At 41.4% G+C, this 19,982-nt stretch overlaps 1 protein-coding gene across 3 annotated transcripts in view; it reads left to right on the forward strand.

The window, feature by feature from the left end:
* Nucleotides 1-19,982, forward strand: part of sema6bb (sema domain, transmembrane domain (TM), and cytoplasmic domain, (semaphorin) 6Bb) — a 554,928-nt gene that overhangs the window by 308,058 nt on the left and 226,888 nt on the right. For all 3 annotated transcript variants that reach the window (XM_043720975.2, XM_043720977.2, XM_043720976.2), the window contains one exon: nucleotides 12,875-12,935. In XM_043720975.2, the coding sequence (XP_043576910.2) occupies nucleotides 12,875-12,935 (61 nt within the window). The remainder of the gene's footprint in view (nucleotides 1-12,874; nucleotides 12,936-19,982) is intronic.

Consider the following 19,982-nt stretch of genomic DNA (forward strand, 5'->3'; position numbering starts at 1 on the left):
TTTACTGGAAGTAATCATCAAAGGACCCACTTCATACACTCAACTGGTCCTATATAAAAGATTGAGGACAGCTATGTCATGCACTCCCTTGCTGGGCTGTCTCTTCCCTAACCAGTGAATATCCACCGACACTGAGATTTCATCTTCTGCACTGTTCTGTTCCATCTCTTTGTCCAGATAAGCTTCCATTCTTCATCAATCTCCCAATACTTCAATAGAGCTTCTTTCTGGAAATGTTGGCTCTGTAAATGCTACTTATTTATGTACCGGGAAATAGAAAAGGCATGTCAGAAAGGCAAGGTTACATTGATCATGGGAGACTTCAATATGCAGGTGGACTGGGTAAATAATGTTGTTAGTGGATCTAAAGAAAGGGAATTCATGGAATGCTTACAGGATGGCTTTTTGGAACAGCTTGTCATGGAGCCCACAAGAGAGCAGGCTATTCTGGACCTAGTGCTTTGCAATGAACCAGACTCTATAAAAGATCTTAAAGTAAGGGAACCCTTAGGAAGTAGCAACCATAATATGACAGAGTTCAGTCTGGAGTTTGAAAGGGAGAAAGCAAAATCGGATGTAATGGTGTTACAGTTGAATAAAGGTAATTATGAGGGCATGAGAGAGGAACTGACTAAAATAGACTGGAAGCAGAGGCTAACCGGGAAGACAGTAGAGCAAAAATGGCAGGAGTTTGTAGGTATAATTGAGGACACTGTACAGAGGTTCATTCCCAAGAAAAGAAAGATTAACCCGGGAGGGATTAGACAACCTTGGCTGACAAAGGAAGTCAGGAAATGTATTAAAGAAAAAGAGAGATCCTATAAAGTGGCTAAGAACAGTGGGAAATCAGAAGATTGGGAAGGATACAAAAGCAAACAGAGGATAACAAAGAGTGTAATAAGAAAGGAGAGGATCAAATATGAAGGTAAGCTAGCCAGTAATATTAGAGATAATAGTAAAAGTTTCTTTCAGTACATAAGAAACAAACGACAGGCAAAAGTAGACATTGGGCCACTTCAAACTCTCCAGCATCTGCAAGTCCTCACTTTCTCCTATATTTTGAGGGAGGTTGGTCTGATCCTTAACAAAAGGCATCAAGTGGTAATCAGAGAAAGCAGAAATATTGCATTGAGATAGAGCAGCAACTATGTTCATTTTGAATGGCTGGGAAGACTCAAAGGTTTGAATGGCCCCATCTTGTGACTAATATCTAATTCTATCGCCCTATGTTTCATAATAGTGCTGACCATTTCAGATCTCGTGCCTTGAGATCTTTAAAAGCCACACGTCAGTGAAGATCGAATTAAAAGTGTAGGGGAAATGAAGCAATGTTTATGATTTCATTGGAAGTAAAGATCACAGGGAATTTTCCCAAGTTTCTGTAGACGCAGTAAAAAAATCATTCCTTTGTTAAAATCTCAGAGGGATTAACACAGCCCTGGGAATCCTAGTCGGAATTCTTATGATTGCTTTATTCTAATTGAAAATATGCACCTTCAGGCACCCTCCATGAAATAATACTTGAAGTGCTCATCCAGTTTATGTTAAAATATTTTCTGAAACTTTGCCCAAAACAAAGATCTTGGGATCCAAAAGTTGGCAGGTGGCTGTCCTGGTATGAATCAGTAAAAAGCCACATCAGTGCCAAAGCATTATGAAGTCGATCATCAAACTAAGGCTGTTTGAGCAGTTTGCTTTGCAACTGCAATTCAATACTGTCCTTGTTAAATGGGATACGTTTATCTCCTGTCTGACAAATGCATGTTTTATCATCTTACTATTCTCTGTTAAATTAAACTAGTCATAAATACTCAACTCTATTTATATGCTTACAAACATCAAACAGTTTTTCTTTGCTGAGACTGAGTTGCACTAATGGCCACGTTATGACCTTTGATTTTCGAAAGAAATTTCCATTGTTATCCATGAGATAGTGATCAGCCTCTCATCTGCAAATTAATTTACACGTTCCTTTTGATGCAACCACATGAAGGAGATTATACAATGGTGCTTTCAGGATGACACACTTCCACTTGAGCAATCAGGCAGAAAGTTCACAGCAAAAGCCCTAAATCATTAACTCCAGTGGGAACATGGGTGCAGTCCTGTCAACACAACAGACAATGAAGCTTGCTTTTTAATGGTGAGCTGTCAATTTGAGCTCAGCAAAAATCTAACCCATTACAGCCCAAGGCAGAAGACAGATTCTCATAACTAAGTCTTTGTATTTCCCTCAAAGAAAATACAGAAGCTCATTAATTGATCCTAATCAAAGTGAGGTCCCTTATCTCAGCCTGATGTCATGGTACCAACTCTTCTGGAGTTTGGAGCCATTTACAGTGCTGCTCTGCCGGGAGCTGCACTGATATGCCAATTGATAAATTGATAATTTCATAGAGGTAGGTCATAGAGTCATAAAGATATACAGCACGGAAACAGACCCTTCGGTCCAACCCGTCCATGCCAACTAGACATCCCAACCCACCTGCCAGCACCTGGCCCATATCCCTCCAAACCCTTCCTATTCATATACCCATCCAAATGCCTTTTAAATGTTGTAGTTGTACCAGCCTCTACCAAACGCCTTCTTCACTATCCTATCTACCTGCGACACCTTTTTGAAGGAGCTATGAACCTGCACTCCAAGGTCTCTTTGTTTAGCAGCACTCCCTAGGACTTTATCATTAAGTGTATAAGTCCTGCTAAGATTTGCTTTCCCAAAATGCAGTACCTCACATTTATCTAAATTAAACTCCATCTGCCACCTCTCAGCCCATTGGCCCATATGATCAAGATCCCATTGTAATCTGAGGTAACCTTTTTCGCTGTCCACGGCACCTCCAATTTTGGTGTCATCTACAAACTTACTAACTATACCTCTTATGTTCACATCCAAATCATTTATATAAATGATGAAAAGTAGTCGACCCAGCACTGATCCTTGTGGCACTCCACTGGTCAGAGGCCTCCAGTCTGAAAATCAACCCTCCACCACTACCCTCTGTCTTCTACTTTTGAGCCAATTCTATATCCAAATGGCTAGTTCTCCCTGTATTCCATGAGATCTAATCAGTCCTTGCCTTTCCAAATATATATACATCCTGTCCCTCAGGATTCCCTGCATCAACTTGCCCACCACCAACGTCAGGCTCAGTGGTCTACAGTTCCCTGGCATGTCCTTACCTTTCTTAAACAGTGGTACCACATTAGACAACCTCCAGTCTTCCAGCACCTCACCTGTGACTATCGATGATACACATATTTCAGTAGGAGGCCGAGCAATCACTTCCCTAGCTTCCCATGGAGTTCTAGGGTATACTTAGAGTCATAGAATCACAGAAATGTACAGCATGGAAACAGACCCTTCGATCCAACCCGTCCATGCCGACCAGGTATCCCAACCCAATCTAGTCCCACCTGCCAGCACCCGGCCCATACCCCTCCAAACCCTTCCTATTCACATACCCATCCAAATGCCTCTTAAATGTTGCAATTGTATCAGCCTCCACCACACCTTCTAGCAGCTCATTCCATACACGTACCACCCTCTGCGTGAAAAAGTTGCCCCTTAGGTCTCTTTTATATCTTTCCCCTCTCACCCTAAACCTATGCCCTCTAGTTCTGGACTCCCCAACCCCAGGGAAAAGACTTTGCCTATTTATCCTATCCATGCCCCTCATAATTTTGTAAACCTCTATAAGGTCACCCCTCAGCCTCTGACACTCCAGGGAAAACAGCCCCAGCCTGTTCAGCCTCTCCCTGTAGCTTAGATCCTCCAATCTTGGCAACATCCTTGTTAATCTTTTCTGAACCTTTTCAAGTTTCACAACATCTTTCCGATAGGAAGGAGACCAGAATTGCATGCAATATTCCAACAGTGGCCTAACCAATGTCCTGTACAGCCGCAACATGACCTCCTGACCCCTGTACTCAATACTCTGACCAACAAAGGAAAGCATACCAAACGCCTTCTTCACTATCCTCTCTACCTGCAACTCCACTTTCAAGGAGCTATGAACCTGCACTCCAAGGTCTCTTTGTTCAACAACACTCCCTCGGACCTTACCATTAAGTGTATAAGTCCTGCTAAGATTTGCTTTCCCAAAATGCAGCACCTCACATTTATCGGAATTAAACTCCATCTGCCACTTTTCAGCCCATTGGCCCATCTGGTCAAGATCCTGTTGTAATCTGAGGTAACCCTCTTTGCTGTCCACTACACCTCCAATTTTGGTGTCATCTGCAAACTTACTAACTGTACCTTTTATGCTCGCATCCAAATCACTTATGCAAATGACAAAAAGTAGAGGGCCCAACCCTGATCTATTAGAATCAACCCATATCTTGTTCAGACTTGCTGGAAAGTGGCACCGAGAGAAAATCAGAGAGTTATAGCATTTGGGAATGCCCCCTCTATTCCTTATACATGACGTGGTTGACCCTGCAGCTATTGCAGGTACAAGTTGCAGGAGCAATGACAAATGGGCAAAGGACAGGCCTCATGACTCCCCTGTCATAAGATTTACATCTAGTAAAAAGACATTTCATAAATTTCAGGAAAATTGGTCCCTGAATGTTATCGAGAGCACCTGCACGAAAACAGATCCTATTTTTTCATAACAATTCTTGGGTGGTGAGGAACGTACTTATTGCACAATTCCCAAAGCCTTGGAAAAGTTGAAATTCATCGGGGTTTGATACAGCTGAGTAGCCTGTAACTTCACAGGAATGTCAGCATAGAGTAATTTCCAGCAGGAATCACTGAATGGCAGTCAGGAATGAGGAACTATCCTTTATGTTCCAACTCACACATTGCACTTCAACTGTTCGACAGCCAGAATCTGTTCATTCAGCAAGCACCAGCGACTGGACCTGGGTTGGACCTGGGTCCCACTCACCCCCCTCCCACTACCCCCCCAACTCCCACTCCCCTCTCCCCCCCCCCCCCCCCCCTCCCACTTACTAGTTTAAATCCTCCCAAGCAGTTCTAGCAAATCTCTCTGCCAGTATATTAGTCCCCTTCCAAATTAGGTGCAATCTGTCCTTCTTGTACACGTCACTTCTACCCCAAAAGAGATTCCAATGATCCAAAAATGTGAATCCTTCTCCCATACACCATCTCCTCAGCCATGCATTCATCTGCTCTATCCTCCTATTCCTGCCCTCACTAGCTCATAGCACTGGGAATAATCCAGATATTACTACCCTTGAGGGCCTCCTTTTTAAAATTCTACCTAACTCTCTGTAATCTCCCTTCAGAGTCTCAACTTTTTCCCTTCCAATGTCGTTGGTTCCAATGTGGACAATGACCTCCTGCTGGCCCCTCTCCCCTGTGAGAACATTCTGCACCCTCTCTGAGGCATCCGTGATCCTGGCACCAGGGAAACAACACACCATTCTGCTTTTTCTCTGCTGGCCACAGAAACGTCTGTCTGTACCTCGGACTACAGAATCCCCTAACACAACTGATCTCTTGGAAACCGACATACCCCTCGTTGCATTAGAGCCAGTCTCAATACCAGAAACTTGGCTGTTTGTGCTATGTTCCCCTGAGAATCCATCACCCCCTACATTTTCCAAAATAACATAACTGTTTGAAAAGGGTATATCCACAAAAGACTCCTGCTCTAGCTGCCTAACTCTGTTACCCTTCCTGGAGTTAACCCATCTATGTGACTGTATCTGAAACTTTCCCACCTTTCTATAACTGCCATCCGTTACATACTGTAGCTGTTGCAAATTCCTCATCGCTTCTATTTGTCTCTCCAACTGATCCACTCGATCTGATAAGATTTGCATCCAACAGCATTTATGGCAGATATAATCCACAGTAATCCTTAAACTCTCTTTAAACTCCCACATCTGACAAGAAGTACATATCACTGCAAAGGCCATTTTTGCTCCTTCACAATCTACAGACCCAGAAAATAACATCAAATTATTCCTCTACAAACACTGCCCCAGGTTAAATTAATAGCTATGGCTTATATTTAAACATATAATCAAGAAAGAATCCACTGTACCCACTACTGCAGCCTTTCTATTGGACAGACTTAAAACAACAATTAACCTATCTGATTCTGTGCTGTGAACTTCGCCCAACAGTTCCTCCAAGATTAGTTGTGAATTTCACTGTTTGTTAATTTTCCCAGATGCACTCCGATGTCCAGCGATACACGAATTGAAACAGCAAAAGCAGTAACTGTGCAGGTTTTCTTTTTCTTTTTCTTTTTCTTTCTCTCTCTCTCTCTCTCTCTCTCTCTCTCTCTCCTGCAGTGTCCTCACCATGTGCTTCCTTCGTCTGTTCTTCTCCCTTTTTAACTGCTGTTGTTTTGACTTTGTTTTTTCCAAAGTTCCAAAATAATGCAACAGCATATACAACAGGAATTGCTGCTCCTGGAATTCGAGGAAATCACCTCCAACACCTAAAATACCTCAAAAAAAGGAGCAGCTCTTACAGCCAGAAATGTTTCCTGTCCTCCATCTTGGATTACCCAGAATCCAATGATCCAATTATCCACTTTTATGAGTTTCAAGACTTAGGCTTCCTACCTCTAAATGAGAAGGTCCATGTGTAAACCCCACTTGCCCTGGAGGTATGCCATTACCTCTCTAAACAAATTAGTTATAATAACTACAGTGCAAAATAGGCATATGAACAGAGTAGAAATGAAGAAGCTGAGGAAAACATCTCTCCAATCATGGGATCTTACAAGAAAAAGGCCAAATGAAAGAAGGTTAATGCAATTATGTAGTGTATTTTACATAGGATAGTATTCCTCTAAGCTACATGAATGAGGGGCCATGCAATAATTTGGAATAAGAACATAAGGCCATTCAGCCCATCGAGTCTGCTCCACCTTTCAATCATGGCTGCTAAGTTTCTTATCGCCAATCTCCCGTTTTCTCCCCATAACCTTTGATTCCCTTGATACCCTATCTATCTCTGTCTTAAATATCCTCAATGACCTGGCCTCCACAGCCTCCTGTGGCAATGAATTCCATAGTTTCTCCTTATCTCCATTCTGAAAGGTCTTCCCTTTACTCTAAAGCTATGCTCTCAGGTCCTTAACTCTCCTACCAATGGAAATATCGTCTCAACATCTATTCTGTCCAGGCCATTCAGTATTCTGAATGATTCAATTCGATCCCTCCTCACCCTTCTAAACTCCATTGAGTATAAGACAATAGACAATAGACAATAGACAATAGGTGCAGGAGTAGGCCATTTAGCCCTTCGAGCCTGCACCGCCATTCAATATAATCATGGCTGATCATTCCTAATCAGTATCCTGTTCCTGCCTTATCTCCATAACCCTTGATTCCACTATCTTTGAGAGCTCCATCCAACTCCTTCTTAAATGAATCCAGTGAGTGGGCCTCCACTGCCCCCTGTGGCAGAGTATTCCACACAGCCACCACTCTCTGGGTGAAGAAGTTTCTCCTGAGCTCTGTCCTAAATGGTCTACCCCGTATTTTTAAGCTGTGTCCTCTGGTTCGGCACTCACCCATCAGTGGAAATATGTTTCCTACTGCCAGAGTGTCCAATCCTTTCATAATCTTATACGTCTCAAACAGATCCCCTCTCAGTCTTCGAAACTCAAGGGTATACAAGCCCAGTCGCTCCAGTCTTTCAGCGTAAGGTAATCCTGCCATTCCAGGAATTGACCTCGTGAACCTACGCTGCACTCCCTCAATAGCCAGAATGTCTTTTCTCAAATTTGGAGACCAGAACTGCACACAGTACTCCAGGTGTGGTCTCACCAGGGCCCTGTACAGCTGCAGAAGCACCTCTTTGCTTCTATACTCAATTCCTCTTGTTATGAAGGCCAGCATGCTATTAGCCTTCTAACAGTATAGACCCAGGGTCCTGAAAAATTCCACATACGTTAAGCTTTTTATTCCTGGGACCATTCTTGTGAACATCCTCTGAACACACTCCAGGGCCAGTACCTCCCTCCCGACATATGGGGACCAAAACAGTGCACAATACTCGAAATGTGGTCTGAGCAGAGCCTTATAGAGCCTCAGAAGTACATCCCTGCTTTTATATTCTTGCCCTCTCAAAATAAATGCCAACAATGCATTTGCTTTCTGAACTGCTGACTCAACCTACAAGTTTGCCTTGAAAGAATCTGGAGTAAGACTCTCAAGTTTCTTTGCACTTCAGACTTCTGAATTTTCTCCCCATTCAGAAAATAATCCAGGCCACTATTCTTCCTACCAAAGTGCATGATCTCATCACCAAAGTGCACTTTCCCATGTGGTATTCCATCTGCCACTCCTTTGCCCACTCTCCTAAACTGTCCAAATCCTTCTGCAGCCACCCCCCCCCCCCACCTCCTCAATGCTACCTGTCCCTCTACCTATCTTTGTATGGTCTGCAAACTTATCCAGAATGCACTCAGTTCCTCCATCTAAATCGTTAATGTAGAAAGTGAAAAGTTGTGGTCCCAACACTGTGTTACACAGTGAGCAAACAGCATTTCCTTGAACATGTGAGTATTTGTAGCCCCACAGTAATTGAAGGAGGCGTTCCTTACAGACAGTCCATGCTCCACAAAGAAAAATTAGTGAGAACATTGCCTCAGAGTGTTCCAAAGTATTTCTCAGCCAGGTTGTTTAGTGGATAGGTGCATTTGGCAATTTTGGATGTAGTAGGGTCCCTCAAACAACAATGAAATGGGTAGCTAGTTTACCCATTTTTAGTGACATTGGTTGAGGGATTATTGGCCAGGACATTCAGTAATGCCATCAAATCTTTTTCACCAACCTAACAGGAAAGACAGATGCTTCGTTTAATATCTTATCCAAAAGATGTCAACATCTTCAATAGTGCAGTCACCCCTCAGTGCTGTATTGAAGTGTCAGTTTAGATTGGGTACTCCAGTCTTAGCTGTCACAGGGATTAACCCACAAACTTCTCACTTCTAGCTGAGATTCCTGCAACTAAGCCAAAACTGACATCAACATTTCACTTCTTACATGTCTGGGTCAGCAATCCAAGCAAGTATATACTGTAAGTTGTGTCTGGGAAATACTTTGCACTGAATTAATTGCATGGTGCAGATTGATTTTTGGCTGGTTTTGAATAAAAACTCAGGCCAAATGTAATTTCATCAGTTAGCATGGATAGGGGAATGAGAATTCCACGGGCTAGTTGCGCTGGATTGGAGCCAGAGTCTGGAGTTACGCTTTGACAGCAGAATCTGCCACTCGAACCTGTTCATTCAACCCAGTTAAATAGCAATTGGCAGTTCTCCAGTGAAAATGTGGTGTAAAATGGGAGTACTGGGCTGGGATGCTTGGAAATTGGAGTACAGCCTTTCAAAAGGCAAATTTAGTTGGAGATTGCACGATAAATAAGAAGGAGATTGACTGACTAAGTAGTCTGTCAGAAAGCTCCATGAGATGCCTTATTTGATTTTGTGCCACTTTTCAAGACATTTCCAACTGGAACATGCACTGTTACAGAAGGGAGCCAGAGCCTTGTGAAGAGAAGTAAAGAAGAAAACAAAATTTTGATTAAGCAACTTGCGACAGAGGACGGACTGGCGGATGGGAAGAAGTCTGACAAAAGTTACCTAGGTGCCCTCGGAAGGCAATTGTGTAAATGCCTACTCTGCCACCCCAAGATTGTGAGCTAGCAGCATAAGAAATCTAATGAGCTAATGAGGGAAGACCCAGTAACATCAAAAAATGCTCTCTTCTTGCACGGAGGAAGGGGAGCAGACAAGGATAATCCATGTTCCCAGTGAAGGATGAGGAAAAGAATACACAGGAGCGGCAGAAAGCTAAACTGGTGGGTACTCCTGTGAGAAGGAGGTGAAGGAGGGGACCCATGCATGGCCTTAGTGGTCAGCTTTCAAGAATGTCAGTGTACTGGTGTGACTTGAGATATTGGCAGCTGTCCCTTAATTTAAGAATCCATCACCTCAGGGCTGTGGATTTCTGCCATGTGTCCACAGATCTTTAAGCACCTGGGATATGATGAAATAGGGAGATCCAAAATGTAGTGTTTTCTTAATTTCTTTCCTTCTCTGAAACCACTCTGCTTATCAAACTCTGTTCACTTACAACACATCTGAAGGTCCCTGTTCTGGCCTGACACCCAATATTTGGTCCAATTATAGGTTCTGAATAAATCTCTCATTTTTACACACAATGTCACATTTCACAATGCAACAGGTCTGTTAGTTTTTGGTGATAATCACAATGGAACACTTTTTTGAAATTTATGTAAGTGTTTTTTCTATGCAATTGTGTACTTCTTGTTTCTACTCTAGGTCCAAATGGACTCTCATCAAATTCTGGTTCAAATGTGTTGTTATGTTTTTTTCCCGACTTGTGACTGTACATTTAACAATCCTTACTGCTGGTGGCATCAGGGAAGTTTTCTCATTATTGTGGGCATCAATTGTCAGCTTTATTAGAATCAGCAAAAAGTACCCATTGAAGAAGTTGGCAGGGACTCATCCGTGCTTCTTCCATCACTGAAGGTCTGCAGCTCTGGTGAGAGTAGGACAGACAACACCCTGCACATTGACTTTCGGACTCCAGTGGCTGGGATACAAATCAGGGTTTTCAAGACCTGATGGCTGCCATTAGACCAGCCATCCATTTCAGCTCTGAGCATATGGATAGTACCATTTGGAGCCATGGCCCAGTATTTCATCCCCGGTTAAACCCAAACATTTCACTCAAAGTTGAGCCTGTTTTGCTAACATCAAAATCAAATCAAAGAACCCTCCTGATCTCATTTGCATGCTCCCACAATTGGCATGAACAAGTAGTAACAATCAGACACCCAGATACATCTCTTATATATATTTTTCTTCAATCTTAAAATTTAAAGCTGCAGCTCATTGAATTAGTTCTCCTGCATATGAGGAGCATTAGTTCTCGGTATTTTTAATGTGACATATCTTCCTATTAAAACCTGTGTAAAGGAAAATATAATAAAGAGAAGGACACATTTTCATAAAACATTTTAAAAATTGACAGTAAAAGATCAGAGAAATACATTTGTTTCTGAAGTTCCTGAGTATCAGGAATTGGAGGTCACTTATATGGTTCCTAATGGCCATGGGTTCTACTCACAAAACAACTCAATACCAACGATGCAAGTTCACGCAGAAAGAGGTATCAGATATTGTACAGTCAAAAGGTGATACCGTTCTCCATTTGCAGCAGATTTGCAATGATAGCAGGAACTTTCTAAATAGGATCAACTGAGCCAGGGAAGTTTTTGATGGAATATTGTGGGGGGTATCTCACTTAGCACTTATCTGTGACTTGTTTATCTTGAAAGAATTGGACAAGTTAGTATAAGGGCGCTTTGTGTTATTTTGTGATATAAACCACTTCCCTCTGGGATCCAGACTGATTCTGGTGAAGCTCAATTTATATCAGAAGCTTATATCATTCTATGTGAAATCAGAACTCAAGCAGCATGACTTGATTGGCCAATTTCTAAACATTGCCCAGCCCAAAAAGCTAAAATAATAGAATAAATTAAGTTACCCAAATGTTGAGAGCTGAACCTGTATTAATCAAATCCAGTGATGAAATTACGTTTTGCCTTTGACCTTTGGAATAATAATGTTTGTGAACTTTTAGAAATATACAATCCATTTCAGATCGTTTATGTGAAGGTAGCACTTATAAAGTTTTACGCCAATAAAATTGATTTTAACCACCTCAGGGGTGAGGTCAGGAAATATGTCAGTACATTAAACCCAACCCACCCAACTAGCTTGGGAGGGAATTCTGAGTGAGCTGATCTGAACAGGTGGGTCATTCATCATAATATTTTAATGAGATTCCTTTCCCAATATCTTGGCATTGTTTAGAATTTAATGCTGGCAATGCAGGTCCCCTGGGGCATGGGGATACACCAGCTGAGGGGATATGGGAGCTGCTGGACCAGGTAAATAAATGCTCTATACAGCACATAGGCCAAGATGAACAGGAATTTTTCCTATCTACACTCCATCCCCCAAGTAAATTGTGTACCTTGTGGGGCTGAACATATAGTGTACCTTAGTCTCCTCTCTTCCCTGAATGACTGTCAAACACTGCACACCCCTTCCCCAATTCTCATCTTACAACCAGCCCCGACAGTAAGTGTGATGATTCCTGCTCTCCTCCCCTGATTTACTTCCCTTCCGCTAAGTTATGATCTACCAAGTTCAGTTCTAAGTCACTGTTGAGTTGACTGCTCATAAGTTTCAGTGTCATTAGTATGAGGGACCAACAAAATTAACCAGGATTCCTCTCTGCTCATCTTTTATTTTTAATGTGTACAAACTTGAAATCCATGTGAGGTTAGATATTTTTAATCAGCCTGTTCAGACATCTGTAGCAAGTAAGTCTTGACCCAGTCTTTCTGGGACCACTAGCACTACGGCACAAGGCCCCTAGCTGAGTATTCTATCACTGAACTACCAATGCAACGATTTAAGATTAAGCTGTCTTACTCTAATTCAGTACCCCTCTACATTCACTGTGCACAGCCACATTTGAACAATAGCAATGTAAGTAAGAAGTCAGAAGACTTCCATTATTCATGGTGCTGTGTCTCAGTGCAAATTACTCCTCCTTTTCCACATCTTATTTCTACCTCCGTCCTGAAGGTGCTAAAATGCAATTTGTAACATCTCATCCTATCCCTTGACCAAATCCTAACAAATACTCTACAGCAATAAAAATGCTGAAGAAAATATTAGCTGTCAAATGAAAACATGTTACCCATCACTTTAAAGTACTGCATATTAGAATGCTTTCCATCTCTCTTTAATGCAGTGTTAGTAATCAGATGTAAATATTGTATTAGTTCTTCCACAAGCTAATGAGGCTCTGGTTTCATTCACAGGGATCACCTATACAGTGTCGATTTAGATGCACCAGCTGTAGATGAGATGTTCTATAATAAGGTGAGTACAAAATCAACATAAAGAGCAGATTTCTGATTATGGATAAAATTAAGACCCAAAATGTTTGACATTATGGAGTAATATTATGATGATAATCTCAAGGAATGGCTCTTCATTCCACCATGTTTTGTGGTCAATGACTAAGTGTTGAAATGGTGATTGTGACTTGAATTATAGCTAGTCTGTCTCTTTGGTGTATATTAGATTACAGATAGTGTTGTTTCCACACTTCTCCACTTTCAGCAATTTTCATCCCTTGCCATCAAGAAGCTTGATGAGAATATCAAGACCACAAGACTTTCATGACTCCATTCTTCCACGATTAGTTAACAAATCGTGTAATTTTAGTTGGTCAACAGCTTTTGCTCAGAATTCTCGTCAGATGTTGACTCCTACTGGACTATGATTCCACATCAGTCAAATTTCATAGGATCTTAAAACACAAAGTGAGGCCATTTGACCCATTCGGCCCATGCCTGTTCTTTGACAGAGTTATTAAATTTGTTTCACTCCTATTCCTTCCCGATTCTGCTGAAATACTTTTCAGTTTCCAATTTCTTTTGAGAGTTACAGTCATAGAGTCGTAGAAATGTATAGCACGGAAACAGACCCTTCGGTCCAACCTGTCCATGCTGACCAGATATCCCAACCCAATCTAGTCCCACCTGCCAGCACCCAGCCCATATCCTTCCAAACCCTTCCTATTCCTAGTTACTAATGAATCTGCTTCAACCAACTCCTTCAGGCAGTGAATTTGAGATTATGACCACTTATTTCCAAAACACATTCTCCTCCCCTCTCACATGTTTTGATAATTACCAGAGATCCATGCCATTTAGATCTGCTGGTGGGAATAGATTTTCCTGTTCACTCCATGAAATGTTCTGACAATTTTAAACATCTCTGGTTGGAAAATTTAACAAAATCTTCAGCTAAACTCCTTTGCTTTCATCCTCTATACTTTTATGTATGAAACCCAAGTAAAATTTTGTCTAGCCACCTTGTCTATGCCAAAGAATTTCTTTTGTGTTTTTGAGTTGATTATGAAATGTGAAAACAACTATTGTTGAAGGATTATTGCAGTTTTTAAAAGCAAGCAACCTAACACTCATTGCAGGTACTATTTACACAGCTTCTTGTTCAGGCAGTAGTGGAAGGCTAATTTGCAGATAAGTTGGAAGTAAAGGGGATACAGGAATGGAGCTTTGGCTAATAATGAGTAACTGATTAGCTGTGGGAAGTGGAATCTGTTGCCTCATCAATCTGGATGAGGAAAAGGCTTTTGACAGAATATCCTACACTTTAGTAATGGATGTACTGTCCAAAATGAAGTTTGGGGAGCGAATCTATAATTGGATTTGTTAGCTTTGTACAAATATCATCAATACAGTTTCTGCAATGGCGGGAATTAGAAAGAATTCCAATCAAAATATGTTGCCCTCTCACATCTGTCTTACACATGTGTATTGTATTAAATCTTTTGTCAGGTACATCAGAAGGGACGTGGGCATAAGGGGGTTGATGATCCTCAGTAGGAGATCAAAGCTCCCACGTACATTGCAAAGCCACCATGTCCTGTTGAGACCCATTGTCAATGCACAGACTGGTAGTACCTGTGAGCAACGTAACCTTGTCTGAGAAGCCAAGGTAAATCATGACAGTGTGGCCAAATTGTTTGGGAACCTCACAGAAGGATTGCAGTAGTTCAAGAAGGAAATTCCCCCCCATCTTCTTGAGGGCAACTAGGAATGAGCAATAAATGCTGGCCCGGCCAGTGATGACTCCAGATGAATAATTTAAGTGAAAACTGGGCTGATCGAATACTTTGTTCCTTTCACCATCAGGTCAGACTGCCTGAAGGTGCTGAGGATATGTTTCAGAGGGTTGGATAAGCATGTAGTCAAAGTGAGGCATTTGGAATGATACTTGCTGCCTGTTGTGCGTAAAACCCTGGCCATCAGGTGTAAGTTGCTCAAGGTATTGCAGTGTGAGGCTGTAGTCTGGCCTACATCTCACTGTTGCACTGCAACAGCCACTCAAACCATCTTCTGCTTTATCTCGAATTCATAGAGACACCCTATACTATTCTCTAGTTAAAGGTAGGACAAACAGAACCAGTGTTTGAAAAGATTCTAGATTCCCTACAATATGGAAACAGGCCCTTCGGCCCAACAAGTCCACACCGACCCTCTAAAAAGTAACCCACCCAGACGCATTCCCCTGCCCTATATTTACCCTGACTAATGCACCTAACATTATGGTCAATTTAGCATTGCCAATTCACCTGACCTGTACACCTTTGGATTGTGGGAGGGAACCGGAGCACTCGGAGGAAACCCACACAGACACAGGGAGAACGTGCAAATTCCACACAGCCGCCCGAGGCTGGAATCAAACCCGGATCCCTGGTGCTATGAGGCAGCAGTGCTAATCGCAGAGCCACCATGCCTAATTTTATCCTTTCAATGGCCTTCCAGCCATAGTACATTGAGGGGCTAGAAACAGTGTAAATCTTCTTGGGGTTGTACGTTGACAGCTGATAAGTGTCAATTGTGGATGTACTGAGTAACATCCAGCATTGGAAAAAGTTGATTTTGTTTCTACAATGTGTTTTGTCAACAACGAATGATCACAATTCACTTTTATTGCATTCAATGAATACAGTTTACTTTGGGGATGGGAAATGCCTCAGAAGTCAAAGGGTGTTTCGGGCAATGTGTACAATTGCAGTAAATAAGAGCTATTTCTGTAGAACTACATAATAGGTTTTAATACCCCACTGCAAACCAAAGGAACTGAGACCAATAGTAACCTCTGACAATGGTCTTTTAAGATCAACTAACTCCACAACCAAGATTAAAAGCAGATACTTCTGAGTTTGTGTCCATCCGTTGCTTATTAGGCAGTGCACTCATTGCCTGAGCCTTCCTGTTCAGAAATTATCACAAATGCACAAATGAGTCAATAAGCTTATTCCAAATGCAATTGAAATTGTAATTGGCACACCCTGGTGAAAATCAGGTTGTATAATTTGCATACTCTGCTCGTTAAGGAAAGCCCAGCAGCGCTGATTTAAATAAAGTCAGAATCAATCCTTGGTGCTGAAAAAAAAGTCTCCATTAAACACATCCCCGTATGCTGGTGTCAGCTGTCAAAATAACAAAAATTTAAAGTAATAATATTATAGATGAATGAAACCCTGGGGAGTTAGGTATGAAAAGTTGCTTGTTCTTCCAATCTGGCTCTTGCTGAGTAAATGGAATATCTCTGCTTGGCTTGGCAGCTCCTTGATTTGCTTTGTACTTTTATTTCTCACACCCGCAGCATGAAGTGCACATTGAAGGGACGAAAATTGTTTCAATACATCAATGTTTCACATATCTCTGTCAGCTGCCTCACTGGCTGTGGCCAGATTAAAGCCTCTCAGAGTTTGTGGAATGGACATTGTGACCTTTGCCAGGTCTGTAGTTTGATGTCCATTGCTTAGAATAAGAAACAAGCTTCACAGCAAAGAGGAATTTTTTTATAGGGTGTCTCACAGTGCTTGCAGCTGTAGCAAAGAACCAGGATAGATATAGAGAAATGAATTACCCCCTGTGCTGTAAGCATCTCTATTCCTGTTAATGATTTCACTAATGCACTGTAGATAATGGATAAAAACAAATAGCCAGCATGTTTATACCCTAATACCAGACAGTTTTTAGTATTTCAGATCCATGTCAACTGGACCCAACAGTTTGGATTCAAAAGGATTCTAGTGATTGGATTTAGAGTGGTTGGTCGAAGAAAGGAAACACTGAGGGAGACAAACAGCTCCACAGTCTTGTGAGCCTGGGAAAGAGTGACTTGGAGGAGAAGACAAGATGAATCCTAATTTTAGGAATGTTAAGAATGCTGAAGAGAGGATGTATCAGTAGGTCTCAGAAGGGGGAGGGGAGAGTTCAGAGAAACAGTGACCCCAAAAGTATAAGTAATATGGAGAATAAAAAGATTGCAACAGAGCAGGACAAAGGTTGCGGATAAGCAAGCACTGCATACGTCATGTGAGTTTTACTTTTTAAGTTGTATATCCTGCTTATAAGTTCAGAAAAGGGCCATTTGAGAGTAATAGGTTTCATAAAGACTTAGATGTCGAGTTCTGCAAAATCAGCCACATGAATAACTTATTAACCTTTCCTTTTTATAACACTCTTGCTTATTTTGTTATTAATGCCTTGTCATCATTATCCAACTATCTGAAATCTGAACTATGTATTGATTATAATTGCACAAAATTTGGCTGAAAGTTAAATAGACTATTCGTTTCAGGTAATATTTGTCAAATGTCTGCAATATGTTTTCTCTCAAGGAAGGAAATGCCGGGTTCCAGTTGGATATGTTTGCTCTGATGGGCTGTGGTTAATGAGGACACTACCTGTCATCAACCGCAATGTGTCTTGACTGCTGTAGGTTAAGTTTAGTTGCTCCTTCATTCCCACCTACTCAAAACAACATAAGAAAGCATGGAACTAGAAGGGGAAATTTATCACAGCAGGAGCAGTCTTTTCATATTCTGTGTACACACTAACCCGTCAAGGATCATATTCATTAAATATCCAAAAGGCAGATTTTATATAAATGCTTACTGATTCTCAAAGGTTATAAACTACCAATTCCAGACTATTCATTCAGATTCACATCTCCATTTATCGCTGTTAATCCAATGCCCATAATTTCCCATTACACATAAATTCCTGAACTCAATACATCTAAAACTTCCAAACTCTATTTTACGGTGGCTCAGTGGTTAGCACTGCTGCCTCACAGCACCAGGGTCCCAGGTTCGATTCCAGCCTTGGGCGACTGTCTGTGTGGAGTTTGCACATTCTCCCCATGTCTGTGTGAGTTTCCTCCGGGTGCTCCGGTTTCCTCCCACAGTCCAAAGATGTGCAGGTTAGGTGAATTGGCCAAGCTAAATTGCCCATTGTGTTAGGTGCATTAGTCAGGGGTAAATGTAGGGGAATGGGTCTGGGTGGGTTGCTCTTCAGAGGGTCGGTGTGGACTTGTTGGGCCAAAGGGCCTGTTTCCATACTGTAGGGAATCTAATCTAATAACAGTACTCTCCCAATACCTGCACAGAAAAGAAACTGCCTTTGATGAACAATCTACATTTAGCACTATTATGTGTCTGCACTCTGCTGTTTCAAGGCTGTGTTGTATGTTTTGTGTCCTAATGTCCTACCTCAGTGATGCAGCGAGAATTCTTACAGAAGCATTTAATTTTGTGTTTTTTCTGAGTGTTCCAAGTCCCCTCTTTACGAACTCAGTAGTTGGCTGGAGCAACTGTTTTAAATTCCTTTCAGCATGCAGTCAAATCTCCCACCAGCTACAATGTGGATTGCTAATTTCTACTGTTATCAGTCAGGAGTCAGTCACAAGGTTTATAGATGGTAGAACGAGCAAATTTATTGTTTACTAATCCTGATAAAAATAGTAAAGAATGCAACATCAACAGAAGCAAATGTACAATGTTGTAAAGGGATACTGTCCAATACAAAGGAAGACAAATGGAATATGCAGTTTAAAAGCCTTAGGCTGCCCTTGAGGCAAAAGGTTTAACCTGAGACCATGGTTTAGTGGTGGCTTGGATCATTAGCCATACCAATTGTTTCAGTTATCCTTTGAATTCCCAATGTTCTGATGTTTCCTTTCAGTCTATGTTGCCACTGGGCACATTGTATTCTTGAAAGGCCAAGCGAGCGTTCCTCAGTTTTAAATTCTGCATCCTTAGTTTCTCCTCTTCCTCTCTCAGCGAAAAGCAACTCCTTGATATACAAGCTTATTTGTGTGTTTCTGTGTCTGAGTTCATGAGGAATGAACTCCATCAGATAATTGCCAGTGAGCGGTTCATCTCTGACATATGGATATTCCCAAAGGTGCAGCAAAAAATAGGAGATGAGGGCTTTCTCATGTATTTCCGGGACAGTGGCATTCCCTGCTGTTTGGTTTCAGTTTGATAAAATTCAGCTCAAATCAGCTCATCTGCCTGTTGTCTAAACCACACTGAAACTTAATCAGATGTGGTCAGCTAAGTCTCATGGCCTTTTTAAGTCAGGATTTTCAGATTTCTTTTAAAAAGCTAGTGTTATCGTGGAGAAAAAGGCCATCCCACAGATGCATGTCTTTGCTTTGGCATTGTAGTCCATTAAAATGCCAGGCACTAAATTGAAATTTGCAGATGAGTAGTCCATATTTTATATCATTATGGCTGTGTGTTTTTGCTCAGCACAAGGCTTGATACCTTTGCCAATTGTCAGAGTAATATCATCAGATCGACACACAATGACAGAGCCAAGAAAATTACCATAATCTGATTGAAAAGGATTGAAGGAGTAGCCATATGTTATAGCAATGATGGACACAGTGGCTGTTTTTCAATTAAGACTAGCCTTCATTAATTAGTTTTGACAACAGTTGCTCCCAACAGCAAGTGGTGATGAGGATGAACATTATCAGTCTCACCCCACTGGAGTCCCATTCCCTCTCCATCACTTAATTTATACTGCAGAGTTAGGATTGGCTCAAGGCAAGTAAATCTTCCACAAATTAAAGAAGCTTTTCTTTCTCATATCAAAATGGCCAAGTAAAGGATTGAGCTCAAAAATGTAAGGTACTTTCACAATTACAAAGTGTTGGATGACACAACGCAGAAAGTAGTGATTATTTGACACTAATCTTAAATTTTAAAAGTCTGTCAAATGTCGGAGAGGAGAGCCAGCTGAGGGGAACAACTTGTGGAATCCTCCAGGGAAGGTAAAAGCCTTAGAGACTGATGATTCAATGAGTCTTTCTTTCAGCCTGTTGAAGATGTAAGGAGAAAACAAATGTTTAAGTCAATGTAGTTAGAGCTTAGGACCAATTAGAGACAAAACTATTTGGTAGCAACAGCCATATCATCAACAAATGGTGAGGTTATAGATTGGGGGTGAGAGTAAACTCACTGCATGAAAGATATTGTAGAAATTATCTCAACTGATCTAAGCAGGAGGATTGGGCAAACAAAAAGTA

This window comes from Chiloscyllium plagiosum, unplaced genomic scaffold (assembly GCF_037043375.1).
Source record: "Chiloscyllium plagiosum isolate Xiang-an unplaced genomic scaffold, Cpla_swu_hap1 HiC_scaffold_28, whole genome shotgun sequence".
Taxonomy (NCBI): Eukaryota; Metazoa; Chordata; class Chondrichthyes; order Orectolobiformes; family Hemiscylliidae; genus Chiloscyllium; species Chiloscyllium plagiosum.